The 10,615-nt window shown below is 38.2% G+C and overlaps 1 protein-coding gene across 8 annotated transcripts in view; it reads right to left on the bottom strand.

The window, feature by feature from the left end:
* Positions 1–391: 391 nt before the first annotated feature.
* The window catches only part of LOC111254131 (uncharacterized), a 50,862-nt gene continuing 40,638 nt past the window's right edge, over positions 392–10,615 (bottom strand). For 7 of the 8 annotated variants that reach the window (XM_086975521.1, XM_086975520.1, XM_086975523.1 and 4 more), the window contains 9 exons: positions 9,802–9,933; positions 7,830–8,164; positions 7,469–7,649; positions 6,350–6,592; positions 4,987–5,129; positions 4,615–4,813; positions 4,290–4,400; positions 3,941–4,057; positions 392–3,736 (listed from right to left, as the gene is read on the bottom strand). In XM_086975521.1, the coding sequence (XP_086831647.1) occupies positions 3,680–3,736; positions 3,941–4,057; positions 4,290–4,400; positions 4,615–4,813; positions 4,987–5,129; positions 6,350–6,592; positions 7,469–7,649; positions 7,830–8,164; positions 9,802–9,933 (1,518 nt within the window). In that variant the 3' untranslated portion in view covers positions 392–3,679. The remainder of the gene's footprint in view (positions 3,737–3,940; positions 4,058–4,289; positions 4,401–4,614; positions 4,814–4,986; positions 5,130–6,349; positions 6,593–7,468; positions 7,650–7,829; positions 8,165–9,801; positions 9,934–10,615) is intronic. The other variant, XM_022814685.2, reaches the window with a different exon arrangement.

The raw sequence follows: 10,615 nt of genomic DNA, 5'->3' as shown, positions 1-10,615 counted from the left end.
TTTAACCTCTTTGATTAAGTAAAAGTTAACTTAAAACAATCGAATAAACTTTTCAATTAAGCCACTTGCGTGCTCTGAATAATAATAATAATTATTATATGATAAGCAACACTGTTTAGAAAAACGTCATTGGGGTTACTCTAGTTTTTTTATTTTTATCTGCCGTATTCAAAAATCTATCTACACGTAAGAGGTAGCCTAGTTGATTCACTTCTGCGCTAAACCTCGTCTTTTTGGATATTTTTGTCCTCGCAGTGCGCAGTGCAACAATTTTAGTTTATCAGTTATGATGACTTTTTTAGGACTAACCCATAAGTGAATTTTTAATTTAATGGATAATAGCATCTTCTCTCTACCTACAACAATTAATAATTTGTCGTAATAAAGACAGTTATGTTTATATATGTACACAATATTGTCGTTTATTTACTATGAAACTTAAAATTATAAAAATACCTCTCCAACTTTCGTCTGCCGTCTATACATATATATCGAGCGTTTTTTGCGTATGTATTTATATTCTTTCTTTCTCCTCTCTTCCAGTGTATGCAGTTAGTGTATAGTAGTTTATGCGTTTGATCTCGTCCATCATAGACTATGTATGACGTTCTGATCTATCGATATTCTCTTATCTTTTTCTTTCTTTTTATGTATATTTTTATTATATTTACTATTTTTCTATAATTAATCTATATTGCATTCGTAATGTAACCGTCGTAAGGTATTATCGTGGCATTGATGCTTCTCGCTTGCACTCGCATCGAGCCATAAGTGCCACCTAATTTCCATGATAGGTATTATTATAATAGCATCATCTTTGTGGTACCGTATTTTATGATATATACTATTTCATGTTATCATTACATCATTATGACTTTTTTGACAATCTGGCTTTGTTGGAGGTTGGTCTTGAAGGGAGATAAAATAACTTCGGCACTTCACGTATTACTAAGTATGCCAGATTATACGGTACTTCGTCGACTTGAGGTCCATCTCCTAGGTGTTGTGCATAACCGGTCCTGCGGTGGCTTGTTACGTACCCGTGCTCATAGCTATTTGAATTAGTATCGGCATCATTGTTTTAATAGGTAAAATGACAAGCATTTAACAAGGATCGATAAGCGAAGCTAAATTTAACCCCAACCTAACAGTGACGCTCTTAACCATGTCTTTTTTTATGTTCATTTTTTTCTCAAGATTTGATCTTATTTTGTCATCAATTTGTTGGTATTTCAACTTTCAATCACCTCGCATCGTTACATTTGTTTACCGCGCCTACATCATCAGTCGAGATTTCTGGGGGCGATGTGAAAAATTGAAATGAATCGAGTAGAACAGCTAGTTAATAACGAGGCCATATTTAGAAAAATGGATATATAGATTCTCCACTGTCTGCGTAGAAGCTAGAAGTTTAGAAGAAGCTGGAGAAAAGAATAATTGATAAACGAGGTCCCGGATTATGAGCCTGAGCCATAAACATGAATGGACATACCATCAACAGCTATCTCTGACCACCATCTGTGAGAGTTTATGAGGTCAGAGTTGTCACCACCGCACATTACTAATTATAGTCTAGCAATTTTAGACAAATATCTTTGATAGACATACATTTATATTTGCATGTACGTTATGCGATTTTCGTTGCTCACAATTTTATGCTAAGCTAGTCTAACAACCTTCTGGTAAAGCTACAGTGCAAGCAAGCAAGTTATTTCCCGTAATACCGAGCTTGCTCGTTTTTTTTCTACATTGTGATTACGATGGACTATAGCAGCATTAACTATAGGCGACTGCACCTATTGATGTTTCTTTATATTAGTTTTCATATATTAACAATCCAGAGAGTACTATTTGAAACAGCTGGGATCCGCCCATGAAGCCTATTAAAGCTAGCTAATCTAACACGATAGTTTCCAAAGAAAGAGCTTTTTAATATAGTATCACTTTAGGTGAGCCCCCATCAATAAAAGACATCGATCATTAGCGAACAAAATATAAACTACGTCCTTCTGGCAGCATGATATGCCTAATTGATTATATAAAACAAGATGTTAGGTTTAGTAGAAGTTCCAACATAGCTTTAAACCACTCAAGCTTAACTAAAAAAAAATGAAGAGTAACTCCTATCAACTAACCATTAACGACAATTTTTTAAAACGTTACTGGTTCACAGTAACATATCCGAGGTCGATCTCTTCAAGGGCATCATTTAATTTAGTTCTAGGTCTCTAGGTATAATTATGGAATTTCGGATTCGTTTTTGTCGTCGATGGAGTTCATCAACGTTCTTGCCTCAGCCGTGAAAACGAAGCTAAACTGGCAAAAATAAAAAACAAGTTTGCTAATGTCTAGAATTGGAACTAACACTCAAAATACAACCGGCATCACTTGATAAGAAGAAGCATTACCTAACATGTAAAATAAAATCACGGTTAATTGCACTGGGCTACACTCGTTCACCTGCTTGGTCTGATTCAGACAGGTAAACACCTAATATCGGTCATAAAATATGATCTGGCCCTTGAGGTATCCAATGTATGCGATATGAGCTAAAGAACGGCGTGAGTCATTTTTTTTATGACTGTAAAAGAACAGAATCACAACTTGTATAGTGATTTGCATATAAAAGTATTTCTGTCGGTTTAAATATCTGTAGTGGACAAAACCAATTAAAATCCACGAATAAATTTGCTTTTCTAACACTACTTTACATTGAATCGAGCGTTAATCTATTGAGCATACTTGTCTAACCTAGTATAGAGATTGATCGGGATTTCGTACCTAATAAACTAAAAAAGGTAAATGGATAAATTGAAGCCAAATGATCGTACACGTATTGGTCCACCAAAATCAATCTCTCGATTCCTCCAGATTTACCCTGAATACGTTTGTATGCATCCGTATATTGTAGCCTACTGATTTATTATTTTTATTAGTAATAATATGGGGCTAGCTTTGCAGAAAATCATATATTGCTGCGCGCTTGCAACTTCTTATTCGTAACATTGTTACTTAGCGATATACGTATTCACTATTTATTTATCATTATTTCAAAGTGTTCGTATTTATACTGAACTTTACAGACACTTTCATCAGATTGTTTTCTTTTCATCGTGACGAACAATACCATCCATCGCTGGTTTCTCTCTGATGGTGTAGATGAGTCGGTACGTTGCAATTATATGCAATAGAGTCAATTCTGCGTTAATACGCATATAACAACCGTTTGTTTTTTTTCAACTTTATTCTAGTTGTAAGAGATAGGAGACAACTTTCTATTATGATGATGTTTATCCAACAACAGCTGAGCCGCAACCGTTCTAAAAAATATTCATATTCTGAATCTTAGCCTGCTTGTGTTTGGTTTGTAATTAGTCAACCGATATGCTACTGCTTGGCTTCTGTTGATCCATGACTCGTAGAGCTTTCCCAAATCGGGAAAACAAAGAGGACACCAAAATACAGAGAGCGCAGAAAAAAGTGACGTGGCACATTCCGTTGAGACCCATTTAGCCCAACTAAAATCAGGTGTTTTCCCTGCTAGGGGCAATATGCTTCAATTCCTATCCTATAATCTACCCGTTCCCGGTGGGCATAATTAATGCAATCACCCCCACACAAAATCACGATATAAGGCTTTCCCTATACCGCCCCTATATAAGTCGCTGTCTGTTCCCATTTAGTACGCCTGGCGTAGTTCGTTGAGCATCTCTGTCATGCGAGCCAGTTGTTCACCCTAAGGGATCACGAAATTACAAAACAAATTATTTACAAATGGAAAAACGATGTGTTAATTTATTTGCTGGTTGGTTAATCGATTGAAAGGTATAAAATATGATTTTTGAAAGGAAAATAGTCGTTAAGTATGGCCTTGTGAGGCTCCATTTTGATTACATAATGGGTAGGACATATAACGATATGAACTCTGAGTAATGCATACCTTAATTCGGCACTCTGAAGCGAGCCGCTCATTATCAAGGCTTTTCATATGCGCCTCTGCACGCAGTAAAGTGATTTGTTTCTCCAGTAGTGCACGATCTCGCTTATGCTCGGTAACCTATTACAGATCGCAAAGTATAAGGGTTGATGTGATCACTCAACTGTGGCGATACAACCAAAATTGCTTGTTCCTAATATTTTGATTAATTATTCATTTCAATGTACAAGGCTTACAGTGTTACCTTATATATACGCTTGAACGAAGCATATTAAAAGACTTGTAATGCAAACAGAAAACTTAAGGCGCTATGTCGATATACCGTAGTGGTACGTATTGGCCCGCTTCTTACCAGAGCGTCGATGTGAGCCTCGTGCTTGGCAAGGAGGTCCTTGTACTCAAACGTCTTCTGCTCAATCGTGCTCTTGTACTGAGCCAGCATGTCCTGCTGGTCCGTTAGAACCTAGTAATGAAGTGCAGAATACGCCATGAGGGTCACAAGCTAATGGGGCTATCTTGATAACAAATAAAAATACAGATTTCCATTGCCAAATAACATTTTTGTACTTTTTCTATTAGGTTTAATTAGTAAAATTCGTTATAATGATGAGATATTTAGCAATGTTCAGTCTATTGCATCGACACTATAAACAGACACATGTAATTAGATAACAAACCGTTTTGAGTTCTTGGTTAACGTCCTTCACATCATTCATCCTTGCCATGGTGTCCTGCACAGTTTGTTCGAGATTGTCTACCGTCTTCTCTAGCATGGCGTTTTTCTTTTTCAGACGCTCTGAATCGGCGGCTGTGGAATTACTTGCGGCAGCATCCTTCTGTGAAGAACTCCCACTACCCAAGGAAGACGTTGATGATCTATAAATTTGTCAAAGATTGTTCCGTCTGTTACATGTCGCGACTCCGACAAAAAGTGACTACAAAATCATTTAGTATGCTGTTATATTGTATATTGAAACTCTCCGCGCTTAAATTGTCATGAGTCGTATATGAACAGCGGAGTGGAGGCTCTAGCACGATGATTATCTTACCTTTTTTGTTTTGCGTTTGCCTCATTAATGCGCTTGAGTAATTCTTCATAAGCTCTGAGGGCGGCCACTGCTTGATCACGTTCTGCGAGTGCATCATTCAAATAAATCTTAAGTGAATCAACTTCCTTTTCCAATTCAACCACCTAGAATGCAGCGTAGGAGAAGAGCATCACATCAGCACAGGCCACGACAACACAAAATGCTAATTGATGTAATGATTAACAAAACATAACAATGAGGCAAAACATCTTGCGGCGCATATTGGTCAATTTCAGTGAACCCAATGTGTTTTTTTTATCTAAATTTAGAGGCGATTTTGGCTACCTTGCTAAATACCTTCTTCGATTCCTTTCAAATTTCGAATGAGAAAAAATATTCCAGAATTATATAAAAATGCAAGATGCGCAACAAGTAGACAAAATCATATTAAAACAAACGGAAAAGCACTTCACGCTACCAATGAGCGTTCAAATGAAGGTCATACAATTAACACTGATTAGATACGGTAGAGTTAAAATGATAAGACAAAACAAAATGGGGAAATTTACTAATGCGTTACATGCTGGAGCTTTTACACGGACCTTTGGGAGGGTTCACAAAAACTTCGGGCACAATTCGGTTCAACTGAGTGTTCAGGTAACCGTGATTTCCTAATTGCCTAAGGCGAAACCCCAAAAGCAATATTTTTTTGCGTATTGTAGGATTACGCAAACGTCAATGATATAGTTAGCTTTTGCCGTCGTTGCGTACGAACTACTACGCGGTAAGACGCATCATAAATGAGGCAAGTATTTGCTGAAACGCGTTCACAGCTAAACCCCACGAAAAAAATAGTAGAAAATAGACAGGTGGCGATCCATAATACATATTGTTTATATGAATTAAACTAGTTAAACCGGAATAAACATTTCCTTTACAGGATTTTCCAGTGTTCAGGCATAGCAGACGTTTCGTACATATCCGTTGTTGACACCATTGAAGTTCATTCTGCAAGCTCCCCGTCAGATTTCGTCTGCTATGAATTACGCAAGTTTGACAGACGTTAACATGCGAAGTTGCATCGGTGGCGGCAGTACTGTTTCAGGGTGGTCCGCATTCAAGCACTCGCTCACTCAGACACGGCCATTCGCCTGCATTCATGCATTGTTGTGCTGGGCTAGATGCTTGAATAAACTGCACGTTCTTCCTAGTATTTTGTAGGCATTTGCTGAGATATTTGTAGCAATAAGTTTCTTCGAGCACAACAAATATAGTAGTTTTGAGAACCAAATCGTGTACGGCTAGCTTTAAGGGGGCTAATATGGTGATGATGAGGCTTATAGATCAATCCAGTTTTTGATTTCACTGAATGTCATTCACTCACTTGATCGTCAAGGAGGCGGGCATCGACCAATAATGCGCTCTCAGTTTGTGAATCGGCGTCCAGATTGCCGCACGAACTTTCACTTTGGCTGTAATTCCCCCCACCCGTACTATTCTCACTACATATTCCGGCTGAAGGAAGCTCGGAGGCGTCGAGCGAACCGTGAGAACGGCCGGTCATCATTAAAGGCGATACAAAGGCTGATGGTTTTATTTGACCAATACCTCGAACGGCTGCTTCAACCTGGTGAAAGTTTCCACAGGTCCATAGTTATCACCAGCAACAACATGAAGGTTATCCCGTTGATCCACGCGGCAGGTCATTAAGAGGCAACAATTTCGTTAAGATTTGTCAGTTCCTAAATCTATCAAATTATGATAGAAAATTTTTGTATATTGAGAATATGCTCTTTGATGGTAGAATTTAATGGCTATATTCTGTGTGTATGTGGGCGTGTCTAGATCATTTATGTGAGAGTATGTCGGCTACCTTATTCTATTAATGTTGCTGACCAATATTTCAAGTATTATCTTTATATATATAGACGATGATAGCATAGAAGTATTCTATTCAGTACCTTCGTGCACCGGATCTTGTGACAGCTTTGATCCTAAAAGCTTTCGAGCCAATGTGGCATAAATCATCTTTGTGAACTATCGTAAGCCTTAAAAATAACAATTTAAGAAGACAGGATTCATTTTTTTTTATTGAGTCCTGTTATCCATTGAATTGAGAAAGCATATACGCTCATTTCAAGCAAAGCTTACTTCTGATCTAAGGACTACGGATGATTGAATCTATTTTCCTACCAAAGCTATGATAAAAGTCCACTTATGAAATTGCGTGACCAATATGCCGTCAGTAACCTATAGAACAAACTTGTGACAACGTGTTGTACGATGAAGACGACAGAAATATTATATACCGAGGAATGCATTGTGTAAATCTATACAAAGAAGCTTGTATTTCGCTTAAAAATCTGGCAACTCGTTACGTCTGTCCAAATATTAAATATACGTACTTAACAATTTGTGTACGTAGGTTCGCTAACACGCTCTGTAGAAGAAATAAAAATAGAACGATCACAAAGTGAGTTCTCATCCAAGACCCCATCTTTACCTGTTTCGTTGGCTGTCGGGATGGAGAACCGCGCCTGGGCTGTTGCGGACTACTTTGAAGTTTTCGATTGGCATTTGGAGAACCGTTACGCGGGGCCTTGACGTCGTGTAGCATAGCGCCGCCGTTCAACTGTCTAAGTGAAAGGTCACTATCTGACAGGTGTACGCCCTGAGCGTTAGAGCTAGAAATTATAATACATATTTCAATATTGTTTAAAGGTTCTTATTTATCACTTAAGTTGATAGATAATAACTTTTCGTATTGTTTTCGAAATTTTTCGAAAAGTACAAGCATGACCGCAATTTCGAAGCATGATTCGACTAATCAGACGATTATGCATATCTATGCATGAAACACTTACAGTCCAGCAGACACTGGAGATTCTCCATTCAAATGGCGTTGGTGGAGGTCGTTGTTCTGAGTGGTTTCATTGTTGAAACCGTTAGAAAATCTGCCTGTCCTCTGACGACCGCCGGGAACTATGGTCTGCTCACCGTCGCAGTCAATATCCATCCCGTTCTGCCTGGAAGAGTTGTCATCGTCGTCTTCCGGGTTGAAATTAAACTTCTCGATTGATTCGCATGTCCTGCGCGTGAACGTTCCAAACTTGGAATTGATCTGGAGCTTCGACAGGGTTTGCTTGGTGATGGTCCTTGAATCATAACCACCTCTACTATCCATAGACGTCACGTTCTCCTGATGAAAATTGAGAGCACGAGAAAAGTTTAATTAAATGATACCGGAACACACTTAGTAGTCATATTAGAGCTGAACCCAAATGAACATACTAGAAGCGCTGCATAAGTCAGTTGTAGTAATGTATGACCGAAAATTATACTGTCTTCTATACTCAGAATCAACCGTGGACCACCCTGTCTACCGCTTCTGTCCGTGTAGCACTGAGCGGTCCATGAAGTGTTTCATCCAAGAGCACCATTTAAAACAAATGATGAATTATCGAATGAGAGTCTGACTGGTTGAGCTTGAGTTGTTTTTGTTTTTGTCTATTAGTTACATTCTTTCGTTATTCAAATTGAATGAGGCTGAATTGAATAAAGATACTCAACAAAGCCAGGTAATACCTGTACCTAGAAGACCTCAATTTAGCCCTCAGTGATACCAATACGAGTGGTCAAAGTGGCTGTTACATATTTAGTTCAACATGTGGTACACTATAAGGAGGATAAAGTTAATTAACGATAATAATTTCCCTATCTAGTCCCTAAACAACTGAAACATAACAAATGTGTCAAAACACAGTGATATTCCAACTGCAATAACCCTTTGTGCTGGATTTATGCTGAACATTTTTGGACAACTTTGCTCCCGACTCACCAGTAAGTGATGACGGAATAATAGGGCTGGCAAAGCGTACCAATGAATAAACGGATAAACACAGCCAAGCAAGGTGCATGTGCCTAATGGCGATTCTGTGGATCAATAGTATCGCCAACATACATATTCTAGTGAACTGGCACCATTGCACCGACTGGCTCAACACCCATTGTCGGCCCTATAACTGGCTCCCGTTAGATGATGAAAGAGATATCATATAAATGTTCCCTGTTAAAACAGCGAGCAGAATTTAACAAAATACCTTCTTCTTTACAGTACGCTGAATTTCCTTGTCTAAAAGATGCAATGTTTGCCAAAGCAGAATAAGTAAGTATATACAGCTTTGTCCTACAGCCTAAACAACATGTCCCACGCATAATGTTCATGCTCCTGTAAGCGGGCAGTATCTGTCTGGGGACCTGGGATGGAATTTTTTTTCTACGGAAGAGCACCTTACCTTCTTGAAACTGTTTATTCATATGGTATTGATGTGTATAACTTGTTATCACAAATCGCAATAAGTTAATTTATGTTTATATTGTTGATGTACTGTCTATCTAAATTAACTGAGATAATTACATAGTTCTTAGTTTTAGAAATGGCTAAATCTAAGAGATGTTGCTCTGGGGCATTTTGAGGCACCTTCAGTAGATTGCCGAATGGCCAAATAAGAAACAAAATTCACTGAAACGCAAAGCGAATAATTTTAGCCAAATCGTACTTTTTGTGGCTGAAAATGAGGCAACGAGGCATTCATATCAGCTTAATCTTAGAGAGGTCACCATTATAGAATAGTAATAATTCAGTGGAAAGTCGAAGCGAATCTCTTCCAGTAAATATTTTTATTATTAACCAAAAGGCAACGGTGTCTCAAAGAGGATAACTACCGTCCGACATGGACCTGGCTTCTGAATGCAGAACTCCGCTAACAAAGCGAATACTATGCTAGACCGTTCTGCCACATTTATAGGATGCCCAAGTTCATGAAAGCTGCTCACCTGCATGATGTTTGCCGTAGAGCTTGAATGGCGGTGGTGTGCTATCGTTGTTGTTGACGTTGTTGTTTCTGTTGTAGCATCATTAAAATTCAGAGCGTCATTTGCGTGCTGGCCATTGTTGAAGAGAGCCACCTGTAACCGTAGGACGAACGAGCGGGCATTAGCTGCTCGCAGCCAGATAGTTGATAGCTCGATCTGTGTATGTTTTTCATACGAGACACATATGAGTAAAAATACAGTTCCAAAATTGAAAAATATTATATATCTCTCTACTAATGTTTTGTATGAGACACACAGAGTGAACTGAAAAGTATGAATCCACGCGAAACAATAATTTTGAGTGACCAGACTCTGAAAAGAAAGGATAAAAATGTACACAGATCTTCCCAGTGAAACATAATAATTGCAGATACGTTAGCCTCTCTTCTATAGGAGGCTGTAGAATCTTGAATCAGTGCACAAATTACAAGCTTAAAGATGCTTTCCAAATAAAAACTCTATGATGATTTGGGTTATCTGTTTTCTATCTCCGTGTTCCGTCATCAGGAGCATGATTAAGTAGGGAAAGAAGATTACTTTGAATGAATTAATAATAAAAATAAATTTGTTTTAGGGCTACAAAATAAACTGGGTAATCAGGTCTCAGCTGTATTCTAAACATTCAAGTAGAAAGAAATACATTTATATCTATTTCGTACTTTTAGCTACTTTCTGCTCGTTCTTTCCAATAAGCTCAGCGTTATTTAAACCAGAACGAGCCTACACCATAAAGTACATGCTATCGCGTTTCTAATAGTTTCGAGTCCCGAGTAAG

Source organism: Varroa destructor, unplaced genomic scaffold, assembly GCF_002443255.2.
Source record: "Varroa destructor unplaced genomic scaffold, Vdes_3.0 BEIS01000007.1, whole genome shotgun sequence".
Taxonomy (NCBI): Eukaryota; Metazoa; Arthropoda; class Arachnida; order Mesostigmata; family Varroidae; genus Varroa; species Varroa destructor.
The sequence above is the reverse complement of the archived record's forward strand: the minus strand, read 5'-3'. Positions and strand labels throughout refer to the sequence as shown.